The sequence below is a fragment of the Centroberyx affinis genome, unplaced genomic scaffold, assembly GCF_046629955.1.
Source record: "Centroberyx affinis isolate AG114_WGS23_722 - 3 ecotype Tasmania unplaced genomic scaffold, CSIRO-AGI_Caff_v1 ptg002483l_1, whole genome shotgun sequence".
Lineage (NCBI taxonomy): Eukaryota > Metazoa > Chordata > Actinopteri > Beryciformes > Berycidae > Centroberyx > Centroberyx affinis.
The window spans coordinates 149468-166218 of NW_027280713.1; the positions used below are offsets into that span (position 1 = coordinate 149468).

At 40.1% G+C, this 16751-nt stretch overlaps 2 protein-coding genes across 4 annotated transcripts; one reads left to right on the top strand and one right to left on the bottom strand.

Annotated features, from left to right (window-relative positions):
• Positions 1-748: 748 nt before the first annotated feature.
• On the bottom strand, positions 749-3605 carry tmem203 (transmembrane protein 203). Of its 3 annotated transcripts, none has more exons than XM_071534099.1 (2): positions 3493-3605; positions 749-3006 (listed from the first exon to the last, which is right to left on the bottom strand). In XM_071534099.1, the coding sequence occupies exon 2, from the start codon at positions 2707-2709 to the stop codon at positions 2293-2295; it is 417 nt and encodes a 138-aa protein (XP_071390200.1). In that variant the 5' UTR covers positions 2710-3006; positions 3493-3605; the 3' UTR covers positions 749-2292. The 3 variants fall into 3 exon arrangements, with proteins under 3 accessions (XP_071390200.1, XP_071390202.1, XP_071390201.1); XM_071534101.1 differs by having other exon boundaries at positions 3533-3598; XM_071534100.1 differs by having other exon boundaries at positions 749-3003; positions 3493-3580.
• Positions 3606-4768: 1163 nt separating this feature from the next.
• On the top strand, positions 4769-14446 carry alad (aminolevulinate dehydratase). The gene is made up of 12 exons (XM_071534087.1): positions 4769-4833; positions 5841-5967; positions 7417-7467; positions 9830-9926; positions 10656-10791; positions 10902-10985; positions 11686-11774; positions 11955-12010; positions 12112-12199; positions 12288-12374; positions 12906-13035; positions 13825-14446. The coding sequence occupies exons 2-12, from the start codon at positions 5849-5851 to the stop codon at positions 13881-13883; spliced, it is 996 nt and encodes a 331-aa protein (XP_071390188.1). The 5' UTR covers positions 4769-4833; positions 5841-5848; the 3' UTR covers positions 13884-14446.
• Positions 14447-16751: the final 2305 nt, after the last annotated feature.

Genomic DNA, 16751 nt, shown 5'->3' on the forward strand with positions numbered 1-16751 from the left:
ATGGCATCACATAATATTCCAATAGGACTTCAAAGATGATAGGTTTACAAGAAGACAACAAATTCTTCATCTGATCCAATGAATAATCACTACATTATCTTAATCCTATAGGGATTTATAGTGTGTCAGCTTTACTCATTAGTTACCTTTTGGTACTTAATGGTATTGTTTTTAATCTCCCATAATATTCCAATGAAATCTTATAGTTTAGTTGTGATACGTTTCCTTCTAAAATGTGTTATAGTGTTACTATATATATATATAAAAATATCTCCAGTGCCGAAGGGAGTCTATATTCATTCATCATAAAGGCCGATGATGCCACCTGTCGATAATCCGGTTGAAGTAAACACATTAAGAAGTAAATGAATCGGCATTAAGAGGGCTATTCTTGGGTACTAAGAGATTACTGTACCTCATCAAACATTTATCAGCACGCCGTCACTGAGAACAGGGAGGCCCAAAGAGCACAGGACAGGAAAAAGAAGCTAAATTGAGACTCTGTCCCAGTTAGACAAGTCCTGTAATAAAACAGAACCAAGAGAGAAAGAGACAGACCAAGTTGAGTAAAGTCCAACACTAATAAAACAAGGAGGAAGGCAGTTTGTCTCCAGAATGGTTTTGACCATCCTGATCGCTCCTCTATTTTTTTTTATTGTTTATATTGATAGAGGAAAACACACGCAAATGCATCCAACCAATCTGATTTAGCTATGGTTATTACTTTTTAATATATATTACTCTCTGGTCAAATCTGCCTTTTTCCTTCTCTAAAAAAATCAGCTTCAAAGCTGGAAATTAAATTACGGTTTACCACGCCCATATGTAATGTAAACAGCGCCTCCCTGTGGCGAAATGTTCTCATCACCACAGAAGCCTATATTTCATCTGGCATTGATTTTACACTTTAGGCCACAGACAAATGACCCAGTAACTGACTGAACATCCCTAACTATGTCTAAAACCAGACTGAAGTTTTCATAAGTGCACATGGGATAAATGTCGATGGTTTATTTACACACATATATACAAATGACAGTATGGGTACCAATGAAAGAAGATAAGAAAATAAGAACATAAATAAGGTTCGGTGCATTTCCTTCCAGAATCAAATATATTACACACGGTTTCACATTAGGAATTACCTTTAAAATGAGGCCTTAAATACATGCGGTACATACATATGGTAGGATCATGACAGATCAAATACATTACATACTGTACAAATAAACAGCAGTGCTCAGGGGAGACTTGTGCACACACTTGACTGCTCAAGGAAAACACATTCAGTTGAGTCCTTCTGTGTTAGGATGAGATTATAAGATGACAAACAGCATCAGGAGCGACATCTTGTTGTCCAGACGACCCCGACTGCAATTTTTGGGCAATTATTTGAGCAATGCTCCCAGCAACAGGCGAGAAAGTGAGACACAAGATCATGAATCTAAACAAATTCTCCTGGCAACAATGTGTGCCTATGTGAACAAAGCAACAATGCCGAGGCAGGGCAGGGCTGAGGCAACTCCTTGGGCACTGTTGCCCATCAAGAATTGCCCAAAAAGTTGACTTGTGCATTACCGCCTCAAGGCTTTACCAGTTCATGAATTTCCATTCAGTGTGTGCATGTCTGCGGGTGTGTGGTGTGCACATGCACACTTAAAGCATAACACCAGTATAATTTTGCCCATGGCTCACTGTCCACATTGGGTCACACCATTAGTGAAGCACTGCTAAGTTCCACATACACACTTACATTTAAACCTCCCATATCACCTGTGACTCAGGCCTAGACATCTGTATTCCTAAAAGCAACAAAACAAATTGTAGTTGGACTGTTTGCAAGAGAGGCATAATCCATCCTGACAAAAAAGGGCTGAAAAGAAATGAGGCAAAACTATTTTTCCAAGGTTGCCCACTGTCTCAAGTTTCATTCAGCCACCAGAATTAAGTGCACTGCTGAACATGAAACATATTTATATTAACATTATAAAGCAACGCACATAGATTGTCTGTTTCTTTTTTGCAACGATGGATTGCGACTCATGTAAGCAGTAAGCCTCTTTAAATTGATTGACCTTAGAAATACAAATGTAGGAAACTGGAGACCGGGGTGACTGAAATGCGCTGAATGTGTGTGTGAAAAAGTCTCCAGTGTTACTTCACTAGTGTTGGCAATGAGCCAAAAGCAAAATTATACCAGTGTTATGCTCTAAATCTCTAATGGCTGATGAAGAGTGCTTTCTGCTTCTATGTTGTTGGTGATGTGAATGGACTATCATTAGCCGCCTGTCCTCAGTTGACACGACACGCTCGTATCATCAGCAGCTGCAGCAGGATGAAAAGAGGTGAGACGATGAGGCCGAACCAGAGCTCTCTGGCCTGCTCCTGCTCCGCCAGCTTCTGGCACAGCAGCACCTCACACACCAGCTTCAGGCTGAGCACCGTCAACACCCACAGAAGCCGCAGCACTGCCAGCCGCTTCTCGTTCTCCTGGTACAGCCGGATGGACACGATGGCTGTGAAGTAGGTGCTGAGGCCGTCCGCAGCAAACAGCGGGACGAACACCAGCCACCAGCTCAGCGTGGGGGTGAACATGTCGGCCCGCAGCGCGACCAGCATACTGAAGACCAGCAGAGCCGCCAGGTGGAGGAACAGCTCGAAGGTGGCGAAGCCCAGCCATTGGACCAGCTCCCTCAGGGAGAACAGCATGGCCGAGGAGGGCGGAGAGGGAGAGGCTGCGGGCGGGGTCTTCAACCAGGGACGGACTGACTGAGGCCGAGTCACGCACTCGCCCTGGTTAGGAGGGGTGGAGCTCCAGGTTCAGGGGTGGGGAGGGCGGAGGTGAGGAGTCGCTGACGATGCCTGGGCAGGAATGCGCTGACGGCAGCGGCGAAGTGCTATACAGAGACGGCCGGGGTTGCCCTTGGTAACATCTTTGAATTCACCATGTGAGGGCTGGAAGCAGAGGAGGCGAAAAGTAGAGAGCGCAGCCAGTCTGACCCTCTGCTTTTTGGACGAGAGAAGAAACACAACATTCAAAACAGGATAGAAATCAAGTCAACACTGATATGAAACACAAAGGCACCTAAGACACAACGTTACACTCACACACCGTCTGTAACTTAGAGAAGATAGGGCCTACATCTCACTGAATTAGGAATACTAGTGAGGTCAGTTATTCTAGTTTTCACAATCAATTCATTTCACTGTCACAGTTTCATCAATCAGCCTGATCAGCCTCAGTTTGATCGCAAGTGATCTGGTTGTTTCAATTCATGATTAATAGTGTGATACAGATCTACTCGACCTACATCATATGCCGATGATATCGAGCTACAATATGCAAGTTAACGCTAGCCGAACCTCGTAGCCATCATTGTAAGCTAACGTTAGACAGTGAGCGATGATACAGTAACAATCAGCCTCACAAGTAACGGATACAACACAGATACACATGATTTTGTATTTTACTGTGACATTAAATATCTTTACCTTATCAACAGTCGGACGCTTGCTGCTCCATGTTACTTACCTGGTTGCGAAAGTGTCAGCACAACGCTAGCAAGTCGCAAGTTAGCTCTGTTGCTTTATTTTTTTTTTCTCGCTGTCTGAAAAGTGTCGCGAGAAGAGCGCTCAGTCGTTCTACGGTAGCCGAAAGAACCAGTTTCCTGTAGTGCAAACCTTTATTTACAGTCTATTAAAGGATAGGGACGAACATTACAAGTTCCTGTCAATCAAGTACACTGAAAGAAGTAGTAGTTCATAAAGTCTACCTTGTAAAAATTTGCTATGTACACATATTTTTGCCTTGTCATTGTGTTTCAATGTGCGTTTTTTTAATGTCACACATCCTTTTACAGCCTATGGTCACATCACATTGAGACGTAGTTTATGTTGGGAATGACTATGTTATTTTTTTTTAGGTGTGCAACGTCTTACGGATTGAATATCATCTGGACATTTTGCAAAAAAGGACATACTATTTTATTTCAAACCATCAACAGGACAATAATGCTTTCTTTGGTGTTAAAGTAGCCTATTATTTTATTTGGAAGATATTCAAGTCGACGGGAAGTAGGCCTTCGTTTAATTTGTTTATTATAATAATAAACAATACCTGGACCTTTTTTCCCAAATGTAAAAACAAAAAAGCAGTGCTCACTGTTAATATAGGCTACTCGATAAATTTCCTTCAGTTAGCCTAAATATCCCTCTCTAGGCTAGCCTATGTAGTGAGGTTTATGTGCTCTTGATATTATATGTGTTTTGTTCTCTTGTATTCTTTGCAATAAAAAAGTAGGAATCACGCAAGGCAAAAAAAAAAAGTTATAGCTTATATAGGCTATTTCAGGAAGATGTAAGGAGATGTCAGGACATGGAGACAGTGGAACAAGTATTAATCCATTATGCTTAATATGAGAGGGAAAGACTGAAAGTGTGCTTGTGGTAATTTAAAAAAAAAAAAAAAGATCAGCATTCAAATCCTGCGAGCCTGATGTGACAGCTGTATAGTAAATGATCAATTTTATGAAGCAAAACACAGACACATCAGTAGTAAACAATATGCTCATAACAGCAGATAACAAACAAAAGAACACGAAAGAAAAGCCAGGGGTGGAGAATCATACAAACACTTTGGAAAAAAAAGAGAGAAAAGAGGTTTCCTTCAGCTTCAGGGGGTTGACAGATGGTTGTCTCTCCAGGTCAGCAGGTGGCGGCAATGCATCCTGAACGCTGGCTGCCAAACGCCGATATAAACCAAAGAAGAAGAAGGAGGAGGACCAGCGTTCACACTGACTGACGTGAAGAAGCCGCGGACACACATCTCCAAGGGTAGGCACACCGTCTTTATTGATTCATGTGTGTTGGCGGGTAGTAATAACGCAAATGTATGAAATTACTTGCTCGGGCGTTTGTCATAGTTGCATCTTGTACAGGGAACAATTCAACACTATTTCCGCCAAAGTGACAGATGAAATGTTTTAACTGCAACTCGTTAGCTTGCTGCAGGAACAGCACGCGAGTTGACTGGCAGGACAAAATGCCAAAACTGTACATGTGCATTAAAAAAAAAGGTTTTTTAAAGCGGTTATGACCTTATGACTGTGTTATGGCTTCACCAAATCAATGACGCTCACTTCCTGGTCACGCTACCATTTTTAAAGTTTGGTATTTCCTCTAGCCTTTTTCAGTTCATATACAAGAGGCATGCCTGTCTTGCAGAAAAAGTGAGAAAAAAAAGTGAGATCAGACTATGCGAGACTATGTGTGAGTTTGAAGAAAGTCTGGCTATCACAGCATTGCAGATAATGTGTATTCGTAATGCAGGAACATTATTATGTTATTCAGCTGTGTGAAACTAGAAGAATGACTCAGTGTTGTTGCAGGTGAATGGAAAAAGTTCAGATGAAGTAGTAAAAAAAAGAAAAAGTCAAAGAGTGTTCTGCACCCTTCCAAAGTTCAACAATCTAGCCAAAATAATGCATTTATTATCACAAATGCATAGTGACAAACTTAAAGCTGCTGGTGCATCAACCAAAAAAAAAAAAAAGGAGCAGTAATTTCAGCTCATTTTTTTAATTGAATTGAATAACTGTGTAAAAACCTGCAGCCTGTTAACTGCAGTGAGGCAGCAGAGCCAAGCAGTTGTTAGTAGAAGCAGCTTCACGCATGCCTGGTCAGTTTGAACGGTGATTAAGTTTGGTGAAGCAGAAGTAGGCTATGTGAGAAAAGTGTTTTTGCTGTGTTTGTATGCCAAAGACATGTTAGTGCCTGATTTGTTCCCTCTCTCACTTTCTGTGTTCTCTCTCTCTCTCTCGCTCTCTCTCTCTCTCTCTCAGGGAAAAAGATGCAGACGCCAGCCGACTCGCTCCTCCACAGTGGATATTTCCACCCAACGCTCCGACACTGGCAGAGCTGCGCCACGGACCTAAGACCTGACAACCTCATCTACCCAATCTTCATCACGTAAACATTTCTCTGTTCTACTGCTAAAAAGAAAATGAAGTGATCAGAGTTGGAATTAGGGCCGGGTATCGCCACTGATTTCCCGAATCGATTCGATTCCGATTCACAAGGTCCCGATTCAATTCGATTTCCGATTTGATTCGATTCAATATCGATTCGGTTAGGGATATTTCAGGTACAATACCAATTTTGCTTGGATATGAAAGAGATCTAAGAGAGAGAACTAATGCTGTAAATTGTACAAGGAACCCTCTAACCTGGTGCTTTATTAAAATATTAATGTTTACATTTATAATTGACCCCATAGCAGTTATATTAATGTACTTTTTATTTAACATGACCAACACACTACAGCAGTCAACACAATACAGTGCAAGTTGTGCAACTCTGCAGACTCTACAGTCAGTGAGAGTGACCAGATAAGTGCTTTCTTTAGTGCAGTGTAGCTTCAAGCTTCAAGCATCCACGGGAAAAGGCATATATTAAAAGATCGATCTCAGGATTTTATGAATCGATATCGGATCATTCAAATGAAGATCGATTTAAATCGGAAAATTGATTTTTTTAAAACCCAGCCCTAGTTGGAATCACTAAAATCACCAAGTAAATGTAAAAAAAAAGTGTATGGGAATTTGTTTTGTTGTCATTGGTGTTTCACACTACATACTGATACACATGGTACAAGATACGGCTGGGAGATATGGTTGAAATCAATACCATGATAACTATGAGTTGTTGTTTTTTTTTCATATATGTCACGATACGGCTCACATTTGCAAAATCACACGTAAAAATAATCAAATTAGTAATGTTCATCCCATTGAACCAAATGGTAGTTAGGTGTGATGTCAAACAAAATTTTCGAATCATATTCCTACCATATCTAATTTTGTCAGAGTTTTTAAATAAAATTTGCTTCTCGTCATCAATTCAGACAGCAGAATTGTGTGTCACGAATCACCAAAAATCACCATATCATGACAATATGATTCCACCGAAAGACGATAAACGATAATATTGAATTATCGCCCAGTCCTAAGTACAGGGACAACCAGGACTTCACTTTGTGGCTGCAGCTGTCAGGGGGGAAATCAAGCGAATGACCGACACTGCAGTGGTCCAGTGTGACATGAGGAAGATACACTGAATAGTATGAGATGCACAAAACTCAGGGGAAAATATAAGGATTATGTGACAGAAGTCGAAGGGTTCATATGTGTGATAAATCTGCATTGTTTGTTGTAGTTTGTTGTAGTATACAATGTACTGCATATGTATGATGTATATGATGTAGTATATAGTGATGTATGTATATGATGGTATATAAAGCCCTTTCAGACATGATAAAGGGCTATCTAAATAAACATAACTCGACTAGTCACAGGGTCAACAGTTGATCTTGGTTCATATTTGTGATAAATCTGCATTGTTTGTCATTCTTCCCTACAGAGACAGTGCAGATGCAGTGGAGCCCATCGGCAGCCTGCCGGGACAGGCCAGGTAAGAGTCACAACTACCACTGATACCACCATGCTGCTCATTTTAGATGCCTGATGGTTAGAGAGACCGTCCCGTAAACAGAAAAGTCACAGGTTTGATTTTCACAAGAACAAACGCATCTGTTCCTGACTGTTGTAGTGTCTTTGAGCGAGATACTGAACCCCCACCTGCTGCTAAGGTGCCTCCTGACTGAGTGTGTTTACATGCACACTAATAATCCGGTAACTGGGAATAGTCAGGTTTAGGGCAGTGATTTGATTGATGCATTCACATGCGCTCTAGTAATGTGATAACAGGGAAAAGCCCGGTTTACGTGAATCAGTCATAGTTGGATTTCTCTCCTTAAGGAAGTGATGTAAAACTCAAACTTCCCGCTGGTTGTTTTGGATTTTGAACATGGTGCCGCACGCATCTTATTTTCATGCAGTCAGGTTTCTGTGTCTCATTACGTTGCACTACTTATAGTTTAAAAAAACAAACACTTTAACAAACGCTCTCCTGCTGTTACTTCCGGGGTTGTTCTCTATCTGGTTACATTTGAGCAGATGTGCAGATGTAAAAAATCTTCAGTAGATAACAGATGGTTCCCACTCAAAAAGAAGTGGGTTAAACCATCTGTTTTCTACTCTAAACAAAGCAAGGGTGAGCGCGGTGATTCCTTCTACAGATGTAAAAGAACGAAATAAATCAGACTAAGGCTATACATGCTCTGAATAATTCAAAAGATTGGGCAAAAACCTAGCTGTGTTAATTGGGTTTCTAATGATGTGATAACAGCCTTTATATGATTAAGGAAATTGCACTATGCTGTTTACATGACTACCTGAATAATCAGGGAATTGCTTATGATCGGTTTATTAGTATGCATGTAAACTCGCTCACTGACGCCCCCCTGCACTCTGACCCCTGGAATGTGTACATGTACATGAGGGATATGCAAATAAATTCCTAATTGCACTGTGCATAATGGGGTGACTGAAGTGTTATAAAAATAAAAATCACACAACATACGGTGAGAATTGACCCGGTTGTTTTATTTTGGAGTGCAGGCATGAGCCACGAGGGTTTGGGTGTTTCCTTCAGATAAAATCAGCCAGGCAGGGCGGAGCCAGAGCCAAACACTGGGCCTGGACCAAGATAAGAAGAGAATCCGTTAGTCCTTTTATTCCTCACAAAAACCAGCCTCTCTCTCCACATGTCCTTTTGTAATTGTGATTCGGTCTCCACAGAAAAATTTGAGCACAGGAAAATCACGGGGGCTGAGCTTCGCGCCGGGCTTGAAATTCCTTTTTGAGATGTGAAATTATCGTGTCAATATTTGAATCGCAGAGCAAGATTTTTCATCTTGTGTTTTTTTTTCTTGAATGAAACTGGGATAGTTCTTGGCAAGGAGGATCATATTCACTGCTAATGTACAACAGTTAGTTCCGGTCGAGTGATTTGATTGGACAGGAGACATTCATACAGACAGGAGTGCTGACCAAGGTTATTATAGTTTTGCATTTTTCATTATTTTTTATTTTTATTTCGTTTTGACTTTTTGTTTTCAATTTCAGTTTAGTTTTAATTAGTTTTTAAAGCGGGTTTGCTAGTTTAGTTTTTATTTTTTCAAAATGCTTAGTTTTAGTTTAGTTTCAGTCTTTTTTTTGTAATATGGGGTATTTGTCAGGGGTGAGATTCAAAAATTTAAAATACTAGGCTTATGTATGAAATAAATTGACAAAGACGAAAACTAAAGACGTTTTCTCTATAATTTTAGTTTGTTTTAGTTTTGTAAACACACAATACAGTTTCAGTTAGTTATCTTTTTTTGTAAAGCCTCATTTTTATTTTTATTTCAGTTAACGAAAATGTTTTTTCACACCTAGTTTTCGTTATTTCGTTATTTCGTTAGTTTTCGTTAACGATAATAACCTTGCTGCTGACATACAGTACAACAGCGCTGGGACGTTTTACTATTATGTATCACTCCGCTTTACTGGTGTTCTAATAGAAACAGTTATGTGTTGCTTGGCAACACTTGGTAGTGGAATCCTGGGAGAACTGTTTTTTGTTGGTGGAGACGAATAAAAAATAAAAAAAATAATCTGATGTCTCAAATGACTTGCCTACCTTTTTTTTCTTCTTTCTTTTTTTTCTTTTCCTTTTTTTTTTCTTTTTTCCATATATATATATATATAAATAGCTTTGTTTATAGAACTGTTGTATAAAAGCAATATCACACTCGAGTCCCTGCTGTGTATCAGCACTCCCTGTCGTGCGATATTGCTGAACTATTCCAAGCGTTCCAGCATAATCTTGATAATTGTATTGTCTTTATGTTACAATTGTATGATATTTCTATTTTTTTACTTCTCCATAGATATGGGGTGAACAAGATTGAGGGGATGCTGCGCCCGCTTGTGGAGAATGGCTTAAAATGTGTGCTGATTTTTGGCGTGCCTGCAAAAGTAGCAAAGGTATGTAAACTGCAAAATGGCTGCTTTAGGGAGATTCATACTCCAGGAAGGGGGGAAGAAATGTTTACTTCCACTGTTTGGTCAGTTTGATGTGTCATACTGTATTGATGGTGCTGTGCAGTACTTTACTCTACCTTGTTTGCCTTCCTTCTCTATTCATGTCAAGTATTTGTTAGCAATGGTTTGAGGGAACAAACCATTCATTCTATTCTTGACCTATGGCCAATTGCCATTTCTGTTATAAACAAATGTAATAACCCAATTCACACATCTTATAGACCACAGTCCCTGCATATTCAGCTCACAAAACCAGTATAAACAGTTGAAGAGTGTAAAATTATTCTCCTTCTTCTGAGTAATGAGTTTGAATTTGAATGAGTAATGAATTTACAGTGTGAAGCTAGACTAGCCATGTACTTTTTTTCAAATACACATATGGGCTATGGAAACAAATCTCAGTGGCAGTAAACCTGTTGCTTTACACACACACACACACACACACACACACATCCTTAACCTAATCCTAATTCTAACCTTAACTGTCAAAACCAGGTCTTAACCCTAAAACAACCCCTTTGAAGAACCGGACAAAATGACCTCACCTCGCAAAAATGTCCTCAGTCTGAAGATTTAAAACTCAGATTGGTTCTCACAAAGATAGAAGTACAGGAACACACACACACACACACACACACACACACACGTTCATCTCTCCTCCTCCTGCCTCAGGATGAGAGGGGTTCTGGCGCGGACATAGGCGACACACCAGCAGTTCTGGCGGTGAAGAAGATCAGATCTCTGTTCCCCGGCCTGCTGGTGGCGTGCGACGTGTGCTTGTGTCCGTACACGTCGCACGGACACTGCGGTCAGTATCTCCCTCTTCTCATTATGCGTACACAGCATCAGACATGACAGTAAACAAATGAAGCTGCATCATAATGGTTTTTTTAATTAATTTCCCCAATTGTATTGCAGGTATCCTGGAGGAGGACGGCACTCTGAACAACGACGCCAGCTGCCTGCGCCTGGCAGAAGTGGCGTTGGCGTACGCTCAGGCCGGTTAGTCTTCTGTTCTCTTTTGTTAACATTTATTCTATTTTTGGAGCTGGACAATTATGAAACGCCACTCTGGCTTCTGGCTTCTTTTTGGTTTTAATGATCTATTAAAATGTTCCCAATTATTATAAAGATACTCTGTTGGAGCATCCTGGTGTTTCGGTGGTCTATGGCAGTGGTTCTCAAACTGGCGGGCAGGAGATTATTTTGCGGGGGTCGCGAGATGATTTATGGGACAGGAAAGAAACATTTCTACTGTACAAATGTATTATCCTGTGTAATTTTTTTTCTTGAATTTTTGCTTTTTTCTTCTGAAATACTGAATAGTTTTCAGCCTCTAGGATTCCTCTGATAATCAAATGAAATGACCTGATAAGGGAAAATAATTTTTTGGGTGAACTGTTCACCCAACTGAACTGTTCATCACTGCATATGCAGCCTATGTTGGGGGTCGTGAGTAGACATCGCTTCATTTTAAGGGATCACAAGTAGAAAAGGTTGAGAACCACTGGTCTAAGGCGCTGACCATGTAACTGTGACATCCGGGGTTCGAAGCTGGCTCGGGACCTTTAGTCGCATGTCATCCCCCTCTCATTCGTGCTTCTCTTCACCATAGACTATCAAATAAAGGCAAAAATGCCACAAAAAAGTGATAATATTAAAAAGATTCTCTGTTGACTTGATCTTCTGGTCCCTCCTCCAGGTTGTCACATCATTGCTCCCTCTGATATGATGGATGGGCGAGTGAGAGCCATAAAACAAGCTCTGATATCCAATGGCTTGGGCAACAAGGTAAATCAGTGAAAGACTCTGCAGTTTTAAGAGAGATTCATATGTGTACAGAAAAATTACAAACTGTAAAATCACTCAGAATCATCTCAAGGAAGCGATCATACTCTTCAACTCCACTATTTTTGACACTCAAAATGTTTTTTTTTTAAAAACTAGTTTGCCTGCATTTTTTTTCTCTAGGTTTCAGTGTTGAGCTATAGTGCAAAGTTTGCCTCCTGTTATTACGGTCCCTTCAGGTGAGTTTATGTACTTCAAGATCAGTTGTTACACATACTGTAAGTGAGATAGAGCTTTGAAATGATAATCGACTGAACCTCCCTGCTGTGTTTGTGTGTAGAGATGCTGCACAGTCCAAACCTGCTTTTGGGGACAGACGCTGCTATCAGCTGCCACCTGGTGCAAGGGGACTAGCCATCCGAGCTGTGGTAAGCTTGTGTGTGTGTGTGTGTGTGTGGATCACAGGTATTGTGTTGAAGCAACCATATGAGACATTGCTGTTGTTCTGTGCTTCAGGAGCGAGATGTGAGAGAAGGAGCTGACATGTTGATGGTGAAACCCGGACTGCCGTACCTGGACATTGTGAGAGAAGTCAAGGACAAGGTCTGTAGCTACTTCAGTTTTCTATTTAAATCCCTATGAAGTGAAATTAAATTAACTCCCATTACTTTTACTTCCTGGAAAACAGAGTATCTGTAATGGTGACCTGATGCTGCACCAGTAGGCGTCAATAAAAATGCCAACCAATAAAACCATCACAGATTTTTTTAATTAATTCGGCCCCTCTGCTCTCTCATCAAATAAAACTCTTCTGTCTCTCCCTTATAGATCTCCAATTGGTTTAGGCTTTTGAATGATCCCTCCCCAAATTATGTCCACATTATATTGGGGCAAAATATAGAAGTCAAGATGCCATTTCATGGGGTCTTTAACCAATTAAATTTTAAACCCAACTAAATTATTAACAATACTACATGGTTTTCCCTGTCTCCTATACTGACGGTTACTTGACTCGCTCCTCCTTTCTGACTGCAGTGAATGTGGTATTAAACTTTTTAAATATCACTGTGGATATCAGACGGAGTATCCAATTTGTTTTTAATCTTCTCTTTTCTCCCACTTGACTCTCTTCAGCACCCCCATCACCCCCTCGCGGTGTACAATGTGTCAGGGGAGTTCGCGATGATGTGGCACGGAGCGCAGGCCGGAGCATTCGACCTGCGGGCCGCCGTGATGGAGGCCATGACGGCTTTCCGCCGGGCGGGTGAGAGGAGAGGGAGGGGAGGCTAGAGTCAATAATTGATAGTAAATTCATCATTTTAATCCGTCATTATTTTTGACATTTTATAGAATAATTAATCTAAAAACTTATCAATAGATTAATTGATAATGAAAATAATGGTTACTTAGTTGCAGCCCTAATCACTAGGAATGCATGCCACAGGACTACAAAACACTTCAGTCAGTACTGGAGAGAGGGATGGATGACTGGATAAATAAATATATATTGGATAAATAAATAGACACATAGATACAGCATTTCCTTACTTTGTGTTTTCAGCAGCATAATAAAAAAACAAAGTGGCAAGAAGGGGGGAAAGATGGGAGAGAGGACAGAGGTAGTTGGACCATAATTGTTTATATATATGCCAACTGCAAAATAAAGTATTCCAAAATGTTTAGCATGTTTTGTTCTAAAAATCATACAGTAAGCATTTAAACATATATATATATATATATATATATATATGCTGTTTTTAAATAAGTTTTGTCCAAACGTGTTGGCACACTTTAACATCCTGGACAACTAGAAATGGCTGTAAGTGTTGATGAATGATTGTTTTTTTAGGCTCTATATTGGGTGAGGAAAGTGAATGAGTGAATGAACACTCTCAACACAACATCCACCACTGCCGTTCAGTTGCCCTTGAGCAAGGCAATTAACCACCAGACTGCTCCAGTAAACCTGTTCTGTAGAAGACAAATAAATGTGATGTGATTTGACCCCAATTGTAAAAAAAAGCTGATCATTCTCCCCCGCTCTCTACTCCAGGTGCTGACATCATCATCACCTACTACGCACCTCAGCTGCTCACCTGGCTGAAGGAGTAGAGAACAAAGATGGAGCTGGAGGACGGATGGACAGAAAGAAGGACCAAGGGACAGACGCCTTTTATTTACAGTACAAACCTGTCATTGAATCACGTTAACAAATGGAGCTAATGAAAATCGAATGTATGCAAACTGTTAATCTAGTATGCATTTTCACAGTATTTTCTTTCTCTCTTTGGTGTCGGTATGACAATTTGTATAGAACACATTAAAATCTGAGTTACGTCCGGATGATTTGCAGCAGAGATTTTGAAAAAGGGAGTCATGTATCCAATTTATAATGAAGGGCTAATAATTAGTTGCACACTGAGAATGTAAAATATAACTGTCGATGATCTTGTCAGTGTATTTCCAATCTGTTCAGCTGCTGCATGTAATGTGGATCATAAACAAAGTCAGTCATCTTTCCCTCTGTAATGTTATTATGGGATGTATGTATGTATATTTGGGGGCCTTGCAGATGTCTGATTATCTGTGATTGCTGCCCCGCTATGGCACTGTCATCCCTGTCAAACTCTTATTGACCAGACTAAATAAATAACTATGGGGTGTGTGCCTCGTTTAAAGCTACAAGTGAGTGTTGTGTGTTATTGAATGAGTTGTTTCATAGTGTTGAATGAGCCATCAGTGACCTCCCGACGTACAACAGAAATCACAACTTTCCCATCTAATGTGAGGATGACATTGACCGTATTAAAAACCTTTTAGCAGCAGCACATCTGTCCATCGGTTACGCAACATGACAAAGTGCCCGCGGAGCCTCGGCCGTCTCTAAATGGACTGATAACTCCTGCAGAGCTTTAAGACCGACATAAATATCTTTGCTGCTTGCTCCCGTGAATTTATCCACAGAGCCCAATAAGAACATGATAGTCTGAAGAGTAGAGAAGCGCCACTTGGGACTGGAGGGTTGGATAGATGATTGAATCCTCAGACCAGCCGGGGGGATTCTGGGTAGGAAAATTAAATGAATAATCCCCTCTCGCACTTAATTTCTAAGACTGTGCGGCTGCCCCAAAGGATTCTGTCAAAAGTACCGGTGTTATCTTTTATTCAGACCTTAGAAGTATTTCCAGGATGAGGAGTTTACTCTGCTCTACTGACCAAGAAACACTTCTCTATGCTTTTTCTGTTCACACACCATCAACTACTGCAACCCACAACTCTACCCTAACCCTAACCCCAACTTCACACTTACAAATATGCAACTTATTCAAAACTCTGCAGCCCGATTGCTCTTACGAACCAGAAAGCATGAATACATTTCCCCAGTCGTACTGTCTTTTCTGTGGCTCCCTGTAAATGCACATATTGATGATAATACTAATAAACTTTAATAATATTTGTTTTTATATAGCACTTTTGAGTGCTGAGAGTTTACAAAGTGCTTTGACAGTCAAACTAAAAGCAGAAAACTCAAAATGAATAAAAAAAAAAAAGCAATGGAACAGTGTGAAACAGGAATTAAACTAAGAGGACAAAGGTGGAAAAGAGCAAGATTCAAGGAAAAACTAGGATAACTGTAGACTACGATAAAACCCAAAATAAATTGTAAGGATAAAATAAATTAGGAATTCCTACTTCTAACTTACAAAGCATGATGTGACCTTATGACTTTTTTCTTTTCTATTTGTGTCCTTTGTCAGTTTTTTTTCTTAAGGACAAATTGTTTTGTTCAGAGGTTTTCATATATAAATTTGACATCACTTGTCCCTCGACTCCTCTTGTGCCCCTGACTCACTGCTCAGTGGGCTGAATACTGAAGTTTGACCTCGCAGCTCCCAGGTGTGCAAACCTGAAAAGATTGAAGGAGGGAGAGAGCAGCAGCTGGTCGCCTCTGCAGGACTCAACAGACTGCCAAAGTTCAACTGAGGACAAATTACAGAAGTCTGATGTATAAGGTTTACTCTAAAATGATTTGCTTCCTGGAAAAGAGGCAGTTCCACCAGAGGTTAAGTTTTCAATGCATAACACTTTGCCAAATCTATAGATTTCATGTTACAAACCTCTGTGAGACACAATCTTGACTCCTAAAGGTTGACAGAAGTGGACAAATTGTTTGACTGGTTTCTATTACATTTTGAGTTATGCCATCACAGCGGCCAATATCTTAGATTTTGCTGCAATTTGTGAGTCCAAAGTGAATGTTGCGCTTTGATTTGACATCTGGTCTTGATTTAAATGACTGATACTGATACTGATAGGTTTTAATAAAGTCTTTGTATGCCTATATCATCAATTATCTTTCTGGCAACACTATACAACTTTATAAAAATAGATTATGTTCATGATGTTATAACTCTGCCATCATTATTTAAGAAAAAATGATATTTGAAGTTGATTCCTACAGAATAAAGAGACACTGGGGGAAGTTTGGTTGAAATTAAAATGAATAGTTTGTCTCTCCTGGCCTCTAGTGGATGATTATGGGATGAATCTCTCACCACGATCAATTCAAACGTCTCACTTTTCAGCTTCACAGGAGTGTTCCGTTCTGGCAAATGTAAGAACAAAGACGCGTTTTTGGTGCATATTTGTATAACTAATACAATGTTTAGCTCCAGCTTATTCTGTAGAGTCGTGGATCCTCCTCTGTTACTGTGCGCTGCGCTGGCGCAGCTTGTGCGTAAAGACTGTGGCACAATGAAGAAATATCCCTCCTTTAGTCCTTTAGTGCGGTATTCAGTTTTAAACTCTCATGTTAATTAAAACAACTGCAAAAATCTGCCAACTGAGTGGGATAAATTCACTTTTTTCCAAAGCAAATACATTTATTTCAAGAATTTTCTCGAATAAGTGTAATTTTTTTGATACTAGTAGAGTGATTCAGCTTTGCTTCAAACTGCACTGGAAACAAGTGGAGTTACC

Excerpts from the sequence above, each read along its gene's own strand:
- tmem203 (XM_071534099.1), bottom strand. The coding sequence starts at position 2,709 with ATGCTGTTCTCCCTGAGGGAGCTGGTCCAATGGCTGGGCTTCGCCACC.
- alad (XM_071534087.1), top strand. The coding sequence starts at position 5,849 with ATGCAGACGCCAGCCGACTCGCTCCTCCACAGTGGATATTTCCACCCA. Across the intron at positions 12,011-12,111 it reads TGTTATTACGGTCCCTTCAG|AGATGCTGCACAGTCCAAAC; the intron begins GTGAGTTTATGT and ends GTTTGTGTGTAG. Across the intron at positions 12,200-12,287 it reads GACTAGCCATCCGAGCTGTG|GAGCGAGATGTGAGAGAAGG; the intron begins GTAAGCTTGTGT and ends TCTGTGCTTCAG.